The sequence below is a fragment of the Lontra canadensis genome, unplaced genomic scaffold (assembly GCF_010015895.1).
Source record: "Lontra canadensis isolate GAN:19392208 unplaced genomic scaffold, GSC_riverotter_1.0 scaffold29, whole genome shotgun sequence".
NCBI classification, from domain to species: domain Eukaryota; kingdom Metazoa; phylum Chordata; class Mammalia; order Carnivora; family Mustelidae; genus Lontra; species Lontra canadensis.
Window position 1 is genome coordinate 2,141,332 of NW_022631023.1, and position 17,571 is coordinate 2,158,902.

At 52.5% G+C, this 17,571-nt stretch overlaps 1 protein-coding gene across 2 annotated transcripts in view; it reads right to left on the reverse strand.

Annotated features, from left to right (window-relative positions):
- The window catches only part of TRAPPC10 (trafficking protein particle complex 10), a 76,824-nt gene that overhangs the window by 43,249 nt on the left and 16,004 nt on the right, over positions 1-17,571 (reverse strand). For both annotated transcript variants that reach the window (XM_032865210.1, XM_032865212.1), the window contains exons 2-4: positions 14,742-14,823; positions 9,947-10,082; positions 131-327 (exon numbers count right to left, since the gene is read on the reverse strand). In XM_032865210.1, the coding sequence (XP_032721101.1) occupies positions 131-327; positions 9,947-10,082; positions 14,742-14,823 (415 nt within the window). The remainder of the gene's footprint in view (positions 1-130; positions 328-9,946; positions 10,083-14,741; positions 14,824-17,571) is intronic.

A 17,571-nucleotide genomic window follows, 5' to 3' on the forward strand; every position in this document is an offset into this window, starting at 1 on the left:
CACCCTGCGGCCCCCGAGCTGGAGCGTCAGGCCCACCAGCAGCGCTCACAGAGGCTGAGCTCCCATGCAGAGGGCAGAAAGGCCCAGCGCCAGGCAGCAGCCGGTGGGGCAAAGATAAAGATACACTTACCTGTCACTCTGTTTATTACAAAAATCATTCCTTATCTTGTCCACAATGGAAGCTCGGGGAAGGATGTTGGTTTTGTTTTTTTTCTTGGCATCATTTTCAACGACCACTACGAGCCAGTCCCCGGAGCTATGGGCTTTCAGAATGCTCTGCCACTTGGTAAGGTCGTCCTTGACTGTAGCTTTATACACTTCAGTGTCCTGAAAATAAGCAAGTCACCGTGAAGCAAAGTTAATGAACACCCTTCCGTCTAAGCGCAACGTGTCCAACAGAGAATACATCGGCCACAGCGCTTTGGCGCGGGCGCTGGGGGCGCTCTGGGCAGGCCCGGTGGCACCGAGGCAAGACAGCTCCCATGTCACAGAGGAGGAGACTGAGAGCGAGCTCGGTACACTGGCCACAGCAACACAGTCCGCCGGGCAAGCTGGGACTGGAAAACCCGGGTCTGCTCGGCCAGAGGCCTCTGCCCAAGAACCACGTTAACCGCAGCTGGGCACGGTGCGACGGGGCAAGGCCGCGCCTCTGCAGGAAGCCCAGGCTACCCCTGGGCAGTGTCCTCCGAGGGCCCCCAGAACCACTCTGACGCGGGGGCCACTCGCAGACCACAACAGGGGCAAGGAAAGAGGACAAGCTAGGGCTTCTGGGGAGCTGCTGTAATGCACAAGGGCTGAAGGGGGACCATCCTGATCCTCAAAGTCAATGCCACTTCGGCTCAGCGTCCCACACAGCAGCCTGCACAAAAGCCCATGAGCCTGCCTCCGACCACCCAGAAAGAAGTGGGAAGACAGAGCATCTCCCGGCTATCGGCCACCGTGGACAACTGCCCTTATGCTCCAGGATAATCTACTTAGCAGATCTGGAGTGAAAATCTAAAACCAAGATACTTAATTCATACCCAAATCAGGCATTTAAAAACCTTTGCAAACTATCATTTATAGCTACTGTTTAAATATGTATACCCCCCCTTTTTTTTTAAAGATTTTATTTATTTATTTGACAGACAGAGATCACAAGCAGGCCGAGAGGCAGGCAGAGAGAGAGGAGGAAGCAGGCTCCCCGCTGAGCAGAGAGCCTGATGCGGGGCTCGATCCCAGGACCCTGGGATCATGACCTGAGCCGAAGGCAGAGGCTTTAACCCACTGGGCCACCCAGGCGCCCCTACCCCCCCTTTTTTAATAGAAAGATTCCTTGTTATCCTGCCCATGTTTTCTCTAGATTTTTTAGTCCCTCTTGAACATGCTAATGGGATCAATCCACGAATGAGAAATCTCCAATTCCATGCCCAGTCCCTCCTGCGGTTTAATTGGTAGGTGAAGAGTTCTAGAAGTGAGTACTTTTAATTTTTAGTCTGATTTTTAAAACTGCTATATCCTCAGTTTAAATTTAAAAATAAGTATATGTGTGTGTGTGTGTGTGTATACACACACACACACACACACACATATATAAAATAAAAATAAAACCTGGAAAGATCTTCTGCTGAAAAAACAAGGGGAAACCACCTTGTGAAGACGGATTTCCTGTGAGCTGCCCCCTCTGTACGGGCTGCCTCTACCTCCCCACACCACCGCCCTGTGGGGCTCTGGGACCCACGTGCGTCAGGCCTGCAGAGTGAAACCAGAGGCCACAGACCCCAGCGGGGTCTTTAAAATCACACCACAGGGCCCAGGGTCAGGGAGCCCGAAGGAGCAGAGAAGCCCCAGAAGGCCAGCCCCAGTGCTGGTGCCAAGCACCCTCTGCCGGGCCCCAGCCCCGGCTCCCAGCTCTCCAAGCCAGGGAGAGGCTGCCACCCCGAGCAGACACCAGCCCCCCTCTTGGGAACGCTCTGATTGCGGCAGAGACCTGGCAGAGCAACAGCAAGGCAGAGTCCCCCAAGTTCTGGTGAGGTGAGCAGCATGTCACGTAGGCCCTCACGCGACAGTGACAAAACCATGGACGTTACCAGAGACCCAGTGACTCTTGAGAAGAGCCCAAGCTGAGCCGGTGGGGCTGAGGGTGCGCGTCTCCAGGAAACAAAGCCAGCGGCGGGGGAGGTCAGAAGGTGCCCACAGGCAGCGATGAGGAGGGCACCAAGGCGGGGAGCGGCCCTGCCTGGGCACCAGAGCCACCCAGGGCAAGAAGGGCATCACGACACAAGGTGTGGAACCGCCAAGTGAGAGGATGAAGGACTGGGGGGCTGGCATGAGGTTTCAGAGGCCGAGAGGGGCAAAGAGGGCCTCCCTGTTGGGGTGACCTTCTCTGGGGTGTTGTGGATCAGCCGAGGTGAGGAGGGAAGTGATCCAATGCGGAGCCCCGAGGCAGGGAGGGGGCACCGAGCTGGGGGCAGGGCAGCGTGACAGCAGTGACAGAAGGGTCCCTGACCGCAGACCTACAGAGCACAGTGAGCGTCTCTTCTCCATGGAGAAGGAAGTCACAAAGGTGGACCAGGAGGACAGGAGAGTCTCCCTGTGGTGCAGGGACTGGAATTGGACTGTGTGATGTGTGTGTGCATTTGCACAGACACCTAGAGCAGAAATAAATGTAAATGTGCGTGGGCGGACAGCACGTGCACATGTCCACGGACTCCCCAGCTGCGCTGCCGCACGGCAGGAACCAAGAGCACGTCTACTCTGGGGCTGGGTTCTCACACGATCCCGCACTAAAACAAACCTGTGCTCCCAGGGCTCAGGCAGAGCAAGGACAGGTTGACCTGGCCCGTCTCGTGTCAGGGAGAGCTCAGAAAAGGAGGACACGTCAAAGGGTCATAGAAGCCAAATCTGGACAATATGAGCATTGAAATCAATGCTGGTAGGAAAGGATTACGCTCCCCAAACCAGAAGTCAGGGGGCGTCTACCGACACGGACTCACAAACAGGGCGGCCGCCTCCTGTGTGACGACGGCCGAGGCAGGAGGCGGACGGACATGACCACCTGAAGCACCCGAAACACAGAAGCAGGTGAAGAGAGCCTGCAAGGGGCCAGCGACTGCTTAGAGCTCCCAGCCCACGGTGCCGCAAGGGGCACTGAGGTCACGCCTGGCAGGTCCCCTGCACGGAGCAGACAGAGCACAGGGCCCTGGGAGCCAAGGACAGTTGACTTCACTGGAGGTCAGAGCTCGGAGGGTGCCCTGGAGTGCTCAGGAGGGGGCTGACCGGCCCACAAGTGTAAGACCCAAAGCCAGGCAGAGACCCACCCAGACAGGACTCAATACCCACGCGGGCTGGGATCGGGGGAGGCTGGAAACCTCTAAATCCCCAGGGCACTGGGTGGAGACCTCAGGAAGGAAGGCATAATTAGTCTTGGATTGACCACAGGTTCAGATCCACAGATCATAAAAGTGATACCCAAAATGATCAGACTTAAGTAATTTAATGACACCAAGCGCAAATTCTCAAGGATCACAAAAATATAAGCACCGAACAAAAAACTCATGGCGCTTGGCGTCCCATAAAAAATTACCAGGCAGGCAAAGAACGTACGATCCATGATGGGTAGAAAATCCTATCAACAGAAGAGACGCAGTAATGACACAGATAATAGCAGTAGCAGACAAAACCATTAAAATACTCACTGTGACCACACTCCGAGTGTTCAAGAAGATTCCATCGGAGGAAAAACTGACATGAAGCAGAGACGTGGAAGATATTTTTAAAAGAAGGTAAAAACCCTATGGATCTTCTGGAAATGAAAACCACGATGTCTAAAATGCCAAATACACTGAGTGGGAGGGATTAAGAGCAGATTAGATACTACAGAAGAAACGATTAGGTAACTTGAAGACACAGAAGCAGAAACCACCCAAATGAAACAGAGAAAGACTGAGAAGCCAGCAGCACAGTGTCACTGAGCTGTGGGACTTCCAGAGCCTAAGACGTCAGTAACTGAAGCCCCAGAGGAGAGGGGAAGAAGGGAGGAGGAGCACAACAAGTATCTGAAGAAAGAGGGACCAAAAATGTTTCGAATCTAACCCAGAACTGCAAACCCACAAAGCCTAAAGCACGGGAGGCACAAGAAACACGAAGGGAAGTACAGCAAGGCGCATCACAGACGGTTCAAAGCCAGTGACAAGGAAAAAATCATAAATCACTGAAGGGGGACGGAGGAGGACACTTTAAATACAAAGTAACAAAGACAAGAACGAGAGACTCCTCCTGGGTCACGATGTAAAGGCAGCTGAAGGAGCATCTTTTACTGGCTGGAAAGAGCAAACTGCCAGTCCGGAACCCTATATCCAGCAAAACACTTCGTAGAAGCCGAGGCCGCCTCAGACGCACAGACGCTGGGACAACTCTCACCGCTCTAACCAGAGCCCTGGCAGGGGTGACTCAGAGGCCCACGTTCCTACCTCTGATCTCCACAACGCAACTGTTCAAAGCAAAAACAGGAACACCGTACTTCCGGATCTGTGACAAGACCAGTGCAGGGACACGAGGGTGCGCTCGCCCAGCCCCGGCTGAAGGAAGCGGGCGATGCTGCAGACGTGCCCTAGAAACCTGGAAGCAACTACTAGCCTAACGCAGTTTTACTTTTAATTCTAAAATCCCCAGTATTATCTGCTTGCCCCAGAGAACTTTCCTTAATAATGATCAAAACTAAAGCAAAACGACAACAAAACACAGGCTTCCCATTAGAAAGTGTAATTTTAAGGGGGAAAAACCCTCATCCATCGTGTCTACAGAAAGTCTGTCTAGCACTGAAAATGCAAGACTTCTATGTAAAAAGCGCCCATTACTAAGGGCATCAAAAAGGCGTAAAGAATGGAGAGACCACGTTCCTCGACAGGAAGATCTGTGATTATTAAAATTCTCCCCACATGAATCCCCAACTTATTCAAGACGATCCCAATCAAAACACCTCCCGTCTTTCCCTTTCTCTTCTCAATGGCTGTTCCTGCTCTGCATGGCTCTGTGACAAACCGCGACAGCATGCCGTGGTCGGAAATGTTGACTCTGCTCACCAACCTACGGCTCAGACAGGACTGGGCACACAGCTCGCCTGCCGCACCCACCGCGGCACTGGGTGTGTCTGCTGCCGGTGGCCTGTCGGCCAGGATCTGCTGCGACCGGGACTGCACGGCCCCAGGCGGCCTTCCCAGGTGGGCACTCGACTTCCTCCCAGAACAGCAGCTGGGCTCTGAGAGCCCGCATCCCCAGAGGGCCCCAGAGAAGATGTATCACTTTTTACGACTTGATCTCCAAAGTCATGGTGCCCCTCCTCCCAGAAGCCCACTCGGATTCAACTGGAGGAAACACTGACCAGGCCTCTCCATGGAGGAAGGTCACTGCCATGGAGAGAAGAGCACGGGGTCTGGAATGTGCAGATACAATCGGTTTTGGAAAATAGTATCTGTACACCTAACAATCCGATGCTGAAGTTTATACGGAAGACAAAAACGTCTACTAGCCAAGGGATGTGTTTTAAAACAAAAGTGGCTAGAGCCTCTGCCTTTGGCTTGGGTCATGATCTCAGGGCTCTCTGCTCAGTGGGGAGCCTCCTTCCTCCTCTCTCTCTCTCTGCCTGCCTCTGACTACTTGTGAGCTCTGTCAAATAAATAAATAAAATTTAAAAAAAAAAAAAGACATCAATACATATGATAAAGATGTAATAATTACACGTCTGGTCCTGGCACAGAAGAGACGATGATCACAGAACATAACGCGTACATGACACTGGTTTAAAATAAAGGTGAAATTTTCAGAAAGTAGAAAAGAGACAATTATGAAATGATGTTAGGCCAATGTGCTACCCAACTAAGACTATAAAATTAGACCTTAATGCTCCACACCACCTGCCACACACAGAAATAACCGAAGCTACACAGATCCAAATGTAAAACACAAATCCCAAAGTTCCTGAGAGAAATACAGGGGAAAACCAATTACCTCCTCCAGACAGACAAGACTTCCTAAACAGGACACACTCTACTCAGAAACCATTCTTTAAAACGACCTATTTCCCTCCAGAAAAGCTGTAATAGTCAGAAGACCAACGCACATTAGATACGTGAACCAGTCACATGAAACACAACTACAGACGACATGAGAACACGAACACACCATAAGAACAGACTCTCACACACACTGTGGGCCACAGACAGGTCAAGTGAATAAAACATTAAGATATGAACGTGTGACCCAACAGGTGGGTAGGGGCACCCTTAGGCTCTGTATCTAGCATTACAGTCTAAAAAGCAGAGCAAGAATGTTCTGGAACACACAGAACATCCACAACGTCTGGTCCTTTCTCAGGTCACAGAGGAAAGGAAAGTTCCATGAAGCAGAAGTATTACACACAACATCCTAATCACAATGCAGTAAAACTAGGAATTTTAAAATACGAATTTTAAAGAATTTCTTTCTGGAAATTAAACAAATTTCATGTTAAACCGTTGGGTGAAAGGGGCACTACAAACTCAGAGCAGAGACTTGCTGAAAAATGAACACTGGGATTTCAACTCCTATCTCTAAAGACCTGCATCATTTACATTTAAAATGAAAACAAACATATTCCAACTCAAAAAAAAAAAAAAAATAGAAAAAGAACAAAGTAACCCTTAAGAAAGAGGAAGGAAATAAGAATGAAGGTGACAGTATGTCAGAAGTAAAAACCCTGGTTCCTGGGGGAGAAAGAGTCCACAAACTACGATTAGCAGATTCAATCCAAGAAGGGCAAAGTACAAAAACACAAAGAAGTAAGTACTGCCACAAGCGCATTTTAAAAGTGAATAAAAGACCCTGTGCCCACCTTCACGACACTAAATTTTATAACTTAACTGAAATGTGTAATTTCTAAGAAAAATACAGTTTAGCAAAACTGACGGATGGCTGTAAGAGACTCATTTCCATGAAAGGGACATAGAAAGTGATCAAGGAACCGTCCTGTAAGAAGACCAAGTCCAGATGGTTTCACAGGAGAATCCCATCAAACCTTGGAGACCAGACTGTTTAGGGCTGCATAAATTGTCCCCCAAAATACGAAATAAATGAAAACTTCCAAGTTATATTTATGAAGCACATATAATATTGACATCTGAACCTGACAGAAACAATACAAAAAACGTTACAGACCAATCACTTGTGACCAAGATGGAAAAAAATCCTAAATTAGGTGAACAGACACCAAGACCACATTAAAAACTAGTAATTTGACCAAGTGGAATGTATAACAGGAAAGCAAGTCTGGTTCTTATTAAGAACCCATTAATATAACCCGACGTATCAGTAAATTTAAGTGGGGAAAAACCCATACAATTATCTCCAGAGTCTGAAAAAGCTTTTCCAACAAAATTCTAGAATGTATTCCTAATAAAGATCCTTGAGGAAATAGGAAGGGCTGGACCCGCTCCCAAGCTCGTGCACGTTTCCCCCCATCCTACAACGCCCCCTTGCTGGGCACACCCCGCGGGCGCCCCCACGGAGGCCAGAACAAGGCAACGAGGCCCACCATTTCCACCGTTTAACCAGGGTTCAAACAGAGGAGACGACCGGAGGCCCAGAACAGAGAAAGAAGAGCTGACATGACGGGAAACGCAGTGAGCCCTAGACTCTGGGGCGGAGAGAACCGGCGACAGCACGAACTCGAGCAGAGATGTGCAAGGCTGACACGAAAGAAACCCACAGCCTCACACAAACACAACAGCCAACTAGAAGAGAAGAGGAGAGCGCCCCACGCGGACAGGAGCGACTACACAAGGACAACGCAGAGAAATAAACTTAAGCAGAAACATGGAAACTCTGCGATGAGGACGCACAGCCCTAAAACACTCCAGAAGGACCCAGACGTGCACAGAGAGACAGGCCTCCCTCGCTTGGGGTCCGAACGTCCCCACACCAGCAAGACGTTGTCTCTGTGCATGGGAATTCGTAAGCTCAACGCAGTCCCGACGAAAAGCCCAGAAAATTCCGTCTGGAGCCCAGGAACTTGCTACTGACGTTCATACGGGGAAGGAACCGCGCAAGAGCCAGGGGAAAACCTTTATGAAAAGCCTGGGGCCGAGGGCGGCCTGGCCTGCCAGACAGGGCTGTGGACCGTTCGCCCCGCGGCCTTCGCAGCTCTGTCCCGGCCGCAGGGCAGGAGCCGCCACACAGAGCACAGATGTGCGGGTCGGGGACTGAGCAGGAAACAGCCGCGGTGACGCTGTCCGAAGCCAGGGCCGAGGCCAGCCCGGACCGGCACTGCGCACAGCACAGAGCCTGGGGGACCGGGGCTCCCATCAGAGGCACAGGGTCAAGCCCCAGTCCCCGAGACACACGGCCTCCAGCGCGGCTCCCGAAGAACGGGCGGCTCGCACAACCCACAGCGCCGGGGTGGCGGCTCTGGGAAGAGGAGGGCGACTCCAGGATGAGGGCGGCACAGGCATGAGAGCCCAGGATCTCCTGCAGTGCCTGAGTTAGAGAAGTCCCTGTAAAGGACCCAAGGGCCGGTATGAAGTGACTCTCACTCCGAATCTGGGACGCGCTGAGATCACAGGAAGGACAACAGATGGCAAAGCGTTACAAGGCACAGAAAGCCACGCAGGCTCCTTCCCAGAGGAGAACCCCGCGGAGCGGTGTTGGGAGCTGGCTGCTGCCCTCTCAAGACTGGCCCAGAACACTCACCGCTGGTGCTCCTTCTACGCGGGAAAGCTGGACCAGGAGCAGGTTAACCTCGGGGTCTTACTGTGGCCCCCCAAGACGGCTTGTCAGCCGCAAGAGGAAACAGTGCCTATAGCCCAGAGAAACCTCAGCCACACATCAAATGTGACATCCCCGCTGAGGGGCCGCAGACAGAAGCAGTTAGCACCGCAGGCCTAGGACGGCTGTGCCTGGGCCTGGTCACAGGGTGGGCCCCTAGATGAGGCCTGGGAACACGAATGGTGAGAGGGTTCTCGCCACCACGTGACAAGAGGCCCTCACTGGGCACCAGCTCTTTGCATAAACACTATGGTTCTGCCAAACGCTGCTCTCCCTCCGGGAGTCTAGAGTTTTGATACGAGCCAGGCAAAGGGTGCCACGTGCCTGAACCCTGACAAAAGCCCTGGGTGCTGACCTCTGACGAGCTCCCTGGCAAACAACGTGCCCCATGTGTGGCTGCGGGTGTAAGCCCTCCACGCATGGCAGACTCGACTGGGAGAGGTACAAAGCAAAATCCGCCAAGGCAAAAAGGTCCAGGAGTAAGCTTCCAGTCCTTTCTCTAAACCACAGCACACCGTTTCTGCACACTCAGATTCCAGGGCGGATCAGGACACACAACGATCTGTGTACGCCGGGTACCGCTAAGACAGGAAGGAATGACCCCGGCACTGTCTGTCAGCGCACGACAGAAGAACTCTGTCAAGAGTGACAAGCCTCTGTCTGGGTTCATAAACACGCAACAACACGGTACAAGTAAGGTCCCTGGACGTCTTGGCCATGGAGGGCCTGCTCTGGGGGCGCAACAGCAAGGAAGTGGGGCGGTTCCCGGCCTCAGAAAGCCCAGGAACCAGCAGAGACCCACGGGGACAATGAAGTTGAGCAGCCACCATGACAGTGAACATCCAGGGTTCGGAAAACCAACTGGGAGGAAACACTAACAATCCCAAGAAGCCAGGAGGTCACAGTGAGGTCCCAGGAACGCACGACACAGCAGCTGAGTTGTACCCGGTGGCTACCCAGAAGGCGACACACGGGCCCAGAGCAGAAGCGTGGAGTGACAAAGCCCCCGGGCATGTGACGGAGGAAGGGGAAAAAGAGGCACCAAGCAGAGCCCATTAAAAGGTCACTCTGAAACATTAGAGTTGTCTGAACAAAAAGCTAGACTGGGGGATTCACGACCCTATTCCAAGACGCTTCCGGTCCTTTCCTCGCCCCTGCGCATACTTACGCAGCAGTCCGTCCAGTAAACGTGAAGGAAGGGGAAGGTGAGCAGGGCTTTGTTTCCTTCTTTGGGCAGCAGCTCCTCTTTGAACTGAACAAAGTTAGATTCTAGGTGAATCATCTTTGGAGCCCGGCCATAGGACCTACAAACAATTTTTAAAACGTCACTAAGAAAAATGACTACAGAGGGTCAGCAGAAAGAAAAGGGGAAATCCAACAATAATTGAATCATATCCACGAATGCAAAAGTACATATATGGTATTAATCCTGAATTATGATAATACTCTGTCCAAAAGGATTCGGACATTATCTGAGCATGGCGTGTAGTTACGCGTCAAAGCTCCGTCCCCATCGAGACTTTCGCGTTACTCAGTGACACGAGCACAGCAATACCCTGCTGAACCGGGGCCGTGTGCGACAACACAGACGGCTGAGAACAATGGTATTACTTGGAGTAGTATCTCTATTACTGAATCTCTAAGTCACTATAAAAAAAAATGGTTCCCAAATGTCAAAAGCGGAGTTTGAAGATAGGAAAGCTTTAAACCACACAAATCCTTTTACGATCACCTTTATGACCCCAAACAGAGCTGCCCGCCATCTCCTGCGGGAGGAACATGGAGAGAGCCCGCTGCCCTCGGCCCCCCGCGACCCCCCGGGCCCCCAAGGGAGGGACACAGAGAGAGCCCCCCCGGCTGCTGACCTCTGATCTACGGCGTGGCCATTTCATTACCTTCTAAAGCGTACATTCGCCTCCATGTATCTTTCCTCCACACTTGTATTTTCACTTCTAGTTACTGTGTCTCTGGCACATCTCTAAGCTGGATTCTAGTATTTTTTTCGTCCGATCTAGTGGGTCTAACACACTGAAACTAGCCATATTTAACACGATTACACTGATGCTTGAACCTGCGTACTTTCTGTTTTCAGGCTCTTTCCCCCTGTCCTTTGTGAGACTAATCAAGTTTTCTTTTTCCATCCTTTTTCTCTGCTGGTTTGAAAGTTTCGCCGTCTATTTCTATTCTGCTGTTGGTTACAGTTTTATTTTTAACATGCGTGAACTTAAATGTTTCTTTTAAAGCCCAGAGGAAGTGTCTACCCTCTCCCTGAACCAGACAAGTACACTTCCTCCTCTCTGCTTTCTTCCCCACATCTAAAATGTTGGACTTAATTTTTGAAAGGACTGACAGCTTAAGTTCGCGAAATATCTTTATGACTTGTTTGCCGGCCACCGCTTCCTTCCTCTGAATTCTGGGAGCATTTTCCTTGCTGGGGCGCTGCGTCCTTTCACTATTTCAGGGCAGTGAGGCTTGTGACCGCACTCGACCTCTCAGCCATCTGCCGGTCATGGCAGGCACCGAGCACAGCGTGAGAACGCCCCTCTGGACGACACAAGGGACGCTCCGAGCGGCCAAAAGTCACGCACCCCAGGGCCCCCATGGCTCCTAGGCCCCCGACGGACAAAGCCGTCAGCCCAGCCTCAGCAGGGCCCCAGGCCCACAGGCAGGGCAGGGGCGGACTCGGCGCTCCCTTCGGCCCGCACGGTGCGGCAGCGCACCTCGAGGCTGGAAGGCGTTTGCCATCAGTGCTTTGAGAAGGGCCGGCTCTGCGGCTGCATCTTCCACGTTGTCGGGACCTCAGATCTGGTTTCCTTTTATTTTCCTGACATGGCCTCTGGTTTGCTGCGTTTTGCTTTCAGTCCACGGGACTTTCCGTGGGCGCCAGCAAGCCCCTGATTCGCCTCTGGGAAAACCCTGACCTTCGTTGCGCGGATCCTGCCTGTCGCCCGTTCTCTGTCCTCTGCTCTGAAACTTCCGGCTGTGCCCCACATCTCGGGGTGTCCCTGTGCCCCCGTCTGCAGCTCTGGGCCCCCATCCCCTGTGCGAGGGGGCAGGGCTTCGCAGCTCCGTCTTCCCACTCCCCGACGTGATCTCCTCCGTACAGCCATTCGCCACACTGAGGACAACCTCGGCTTCGAGCTCAGGTCCGGGGTCTCCTCAATTAACCGCACATTCTGATCGCAGCCACATGCACCTGCTGTAACATGTCAAACAGTGTCAAAAGGCCATTCTCTCTCTCTCTCTCTCTCTCTCTCTCTCTCTCACACACACACACACACACACACACACACACAGCCGCCTACCCCAGTCTCCTCTGGTCCCCTCCAGTACTAGTTTTCCTAGAGCTACTCTGACAAGTTACCACAAACCCAAAGGCTTAAAACAGTATTAACTGGGGTGCCTGGGTGGCTCCCAGGGTGGGTTAAGCCTCTACCTTCAACTTGGGTCATGATCCCAGCGTTCTGGGATCAAGCCCCGCATCGGGCTCTCTGCTCGGCTGGGAGCCTGCTTCCCCCTCTCTCTCTGCCTGCCTCTCTGCCTACTTGTGATCTCTGTCTATAAATAAAATCTTTAAAAAAAAAAAAGAAAGAAAGAAAGAAAGAAAAAACATCAATTCTCTCACCGCTCGGAGGCCAGAAACAGTAAATCAAGGCGCTCGCAGCGTTGGCCCCCCCGAGAGTCGGCGGGAGAACTCACTCCTCATCCCTCCTACCTCCGGCAAACCCGGGCAGTCTCTGCTTGGGGCCCCTCACGCCCGTCTCTGCAGCCATGTCCAAGCGACTGCTCCTCCGCGAGCGGCTGTGTCTTCCCGGGACACTTGTCATCGGACTCAGGGCCCCCACTACTCTGGGATGGCCTCACGGGATCCTCATTCCGAATGAACTCACACACAGCTTGCAGACGGACACATGCTCTAGCGGCCACCACCTAGCGCACAGTATCTCCCCAAACGCCGTCCTGTCAGACACAACGTCCAAGCGTCCATGATGGAAGCAGCAGGCTCAGCTCTGCCCGCCTGTCTCTTGCCCGCCCCCCGGCCCCCTGGCTCTGTGGCCCCCCTACTAAATGCAGCAGCACCGGGGTCTGGAGCCTGGCAGCACGCTCTGGTGACAGTTTTATGATGTGCTATTGGTCTTCCCACGTTCTCAGCTCCCGGACTCGCCGCTCCCCATGTCGCACCCCCACCCCGGCTCTCCGACAATCGCAGAGTCCGAGCCTCAGCCACCAGGTCCTCCCTCCGGCTGGCGTCCCTCGGAAGGCCTCCTGCTCCAACTAGGAAGGCACCGCGGGGCCGGTCTCCTCCAGGATGGCGTCCGGTCTGTGCCACGATGAGTCCTCGACTGTCCCGCCGGGGGAGCACCGGAGAGGCGCAGAACTCTGCCGCCTGGGCACCTGCTCCGATCCAGACGGGCCGCCGTCAGAACAGTCCTTCTCCCCACTCTCTGCGGAGCCTCGAATCCACAGGGCTGGAGCTCGTCCGTCCACAGCTGGATCCACAGGCCGGTGCAATGGTGGTCCTGTGAGATCTGTCCCTCCTGGCACCGTTGCCTGCATCTCCAGGAGCCGCCTTGGCAGATGCAGGGTGCACGGGCTCAGCCGCCTCTCCCGAGGCCTCCGTCTCTCGTCCCTCTCCAGGGAAGATGTCCAGTCTCCACCGCGTCACCCTCCGGCCTCATCATCCCTTCCTCCAGCTCAGGCGGTGCAGGAAAGCGACCAGAGGAACACACACGAGACCCACAGCCTCTCCTTGTCTCCTACGGGCCCTCGTCTTGTTTCATGGACACTCTTCGCTCGCCTCTCTGAAGGGTTAAATACCGCGTATTGGAGACCTCTCCAGACCGCTCCGTCTCCCCGGACACTGACTCCTCCGCAGGGCTGCCGTCTCTCGCGGACAGCACGGCCTCCTCGGATGCTGAACGGTTCTCCTACCTGCTGTCTGCTCCATACGCACAATTCAGGAATCACCCGCACGCCTCCTGCCATGCCGCCGGACACAAACACGAGACCGGCTCCCACCTCCAGATCCCCAGGAAGCCAGAGCGGTTCTCCGCGGTGGCGGGCTGCACCCGGCGGGGAGAGGGAAACACAGCAGCAAGAAGGCGACGACACGCGCAGGACTAACCACCGGAGATGTGCGTGCACCTCGACTAAAATCGACTCCCCCGTTCTAACAAGTCAAACTCCAAACAGTTTCTAGAAATGACAGCTCATCTTAGCAGAAGTAAGTTTTCCAATAGGATAATTCAAATGTGGACCACTTCTCCGAACAAGTCATGAGACAAACAATCACATGCAAAAGGATGAACAGGATGGCTGGTCCAGTGTGTCCCCCCTAATTTACAAATAACATTTTTCCACGCACTTCCTCGCCCTTAAGAAAGGAGTACAGGAGCCCAGGGAGGGGAGCCCTAGCTGAGACCGCAGGTAAAGGCCATGTGTTCTGCTCTAAAGTGGAGTCTGTGCCTTTAAGACACTCTGCTGCAGACTCTGAACTCAAGGAGACAAACCAGCGTTGCTGGAGAGGAGGGGGTGGGGGATGGGGTAACCGGGAGGACGGGCATTAAGGAGGGCACGGGGTGCGACGAGCACTGGGTGTTCTATGCCACTGATGAATCATTTACCTCTACCTCTGGAACTAATAATACACTGTGTGTTAACTAAACTGAATTTAAATAAATTTTTTTTTTTTAAAAAAGATACACTCTGATGCGCCATGAGGAATCAGAGGTCGTTCCTATAAAAGCGGGCCTTTAACTCAGAATTACTGTCTTGTTTCCACCGCCTTATGTTTTGGTAAGAAAATCAACATAGTTCTCCAAGTGAGGCCCACGGACTATGTGACCGCTCGGTTTCTTTACAAGACACCTCACAACTCAGGCTCTAGCTTTCACGCCTTACTTGCTCACAGAGATGCCTACAAAACCATGAGGAGATAAAGCCAAAGAACAAACGTGCCCCACCTTCTCCATTCCATCGGCTCTCTCGGAAGCTGCTGGGAAAGCGTCGGATAAATAGAGGTAAATAAGTTCTGATCGCCAGCACCTACAACGGGAATAAAAAGAAATCCAGTTACGACATTTTTAGGTGAATACAGGCAAAATGGGCTCTAGAATTTATTGACTTGGTAACTTGAGACAATTTTATATTTAGTAAAATGACATCACAAAGTGAGATTGTCGCACACCTTTAAATAACTTGTCTCAAGAAAACCTAGCTCTCGCCTGCACAGTCTAACGTCACCCTGCGACACCTCCGTGCAGTGCACACGATTTTCCCTGAGGACAACGAGGGTCAGGGAATGAGGCTGGGAGACGCGGAGCACCTGCTCAAGGCCACAAAGCTAAGGAGAGTGGGAGCTGGTGCCTGTCCACCAGCCGCCTGAGCGTGGGACCCACGGCCATTGCTTCCTTCTGCTTGACGTGAACGGCCACAAACGTCCGGCCAAAAAGGAAACCCTGAGAAGTGAATGTGAACTTCTTCACCAAAATAAACTCACGATGCATCCAGATGCTGGAAGGAGCTAAAACGGACACAGGACACTCTGTGTGCGCACACGACACACAGGACACCTGGCGAGCCTTCCCAGAGTCAGGCCTCACGGTAACCGCACAGGAAGGCAAGCGCCACCCCGTTTCACAGGCCAGGATGATGAGGTCTGAGAGGCCAATGCGTCTGGAACACAGCCCTCGCTCACGGGGGACGCCAGCTCTGAGTGCAGGGGTGAGTTTTTAACTCAGCTCTTATCTCAGCGTTAACAGACTGCAAAGTCCATTAGCTCTCCAAAACTGATAGGGTAACCACATTACACTTAAGCTAAAGAAGAACCTTTTAATATAGACCAGTCGAACTCTTACACTGCAGGATCGTCAAACTCGAAGCAAGACCATTATCCAAATTGCTTTTGCATTGATCTTAAAGAAATCATTGGGAATTGATGTGGGCCATTAACACATCTGCTTATTTTGCTATCATGAAAATACATACATATATATATATATATATATATATATATATATATATATACGACCTCCCCCACACCACATAAGGATATCAAGTCAGTGCTGAGAGTAGCAACGCTTCTGGGCAGCCAGAGTCAGAGGTGGGGGCCAGGGGAGGATACGGGCGCTGAGAGCCCCTTGGCTGGGGTCTTCTCAGAGCCACGCCATCTCCTAGCTGAGCGCCCGCACCTGGGGCCAGCGCCACCCCTCCTGAGCCTCCCCGGGCTGCCTGGCGAGTGGAAGTGAGAACACCCTGGGCTGTGGCGAAGGTCAAATGAGTGAACCCAAGTAAACCACCTTGAACCCCGGGCCTGCCACGAAGTAGTCCGAGTTACTCTTACTACATTTTTTGTTAGAATAAAAACAAATTTTTATGTTTTAACGTATCATTTTTCATCGTATTCATTTATTTGATAGTCATCTTAGAAATCGTTAAAATAAGAAAATAATCAATTAGCCTTGGACGTCTTACCTTGGATGGCCATTCCCACGGCCTCCTTAAAATTAAAAGGTTCCAGGATTAATGAACAAAAGCGACTACTCTTCTGCCAAGGAGCAGGATGAGGCCCCCTCCTGCTTCGCTTGCGTTCACCGGTCCTTGTCCTTGTCCCAAAGGCCCGCACGTGTACACACGGCTCCAGAGAGCCTCCTACGTGCCCCACGTACCTCCCTCGGAAAACCCTACCAGCACAATAAAACTCATCTAAATGGAGGCCATCAAGTTAATTTTTCTGACACGCTCTCATGGCATAAACCTTTAATTTGTGTCCTAAATTTAATCTGAAAAGATTACATGTCAGCTAGCATAGTAACTGCGGACTTAAATAGGACTGTTCAGCCTCAGGGCCTTATACACTGAGCTGTGCCCCCCTCCCCCCAAATCCATGTAGAATCCTAACCCTTGGTGGCCCTGAATGTGACTGTACCGGGAAATCACGTCTTTAAAGAGGTGACTGCGTTAAATGAGGTCTTTCAGGCCTTCAAGCTCTGATCCGATCTGACCGGTGCCCTTTAATCAGAAGAGAAAATGTGGAGACACAGAGAGATTTTAGGGGTGTGAACAGCTCACGGGAGAACACAGACAGAAGACCACCGTCTGCAAGGCAAGGAGGGAAAGCCCCAGCTACGGTCACCTTGAGCTTGGACTTCAGAACCTCCAGCTTCCCGCTGGCTGGCTTCAGCCTTGCGCGCTGGGCCCCTCGGCTGCTCGTCACAGCGCCCCAGCGGACAAACACGGCACCCCTGGTCTACACTTGAAGGTCAGATTTCTCTAACCCACCGACCGAGAACGGAGAAGAACTACCCTCACTTTCCAGAACGCACACCCATCATTATCCTCAGAGCCTCCTCTTGGTATGGAGTATCCTACAACCCCGGGACGCCCAGGAGGGGCTTTCAAGGCTGATGCGCCCAGCCTCAGAGAACCCTGTGCAGAAAACGCCCGTGCTAATTTTTCCACCTCAAGAGGCCTATTGAAAGACTGAAGTCAGAGTATTTATTGTAACAACTAAGATCCCTCTTTGTGTGTGTGAGGAAGGGGGACTCCTCAAAATAGTTAATAAGGGTCCTCTAGAGCATAACTACTAACATGAACATCTCACCCCTGCATGTGTCTAACATGCCCCCGTTCTCATCTCTAGAGGGGACACATCTGGGGGGCAGCTCCAGGGGTGTGCAGCCCACCGCAGCCATCCTCGGCCCCTGGCCAGTATCCGAACGTGGCTGTGCCCTGGCAGGAGAGGGAGAAGCGGGGACAGGCACAGGGGCCACTCAAATGGGAAGGGAAACACTG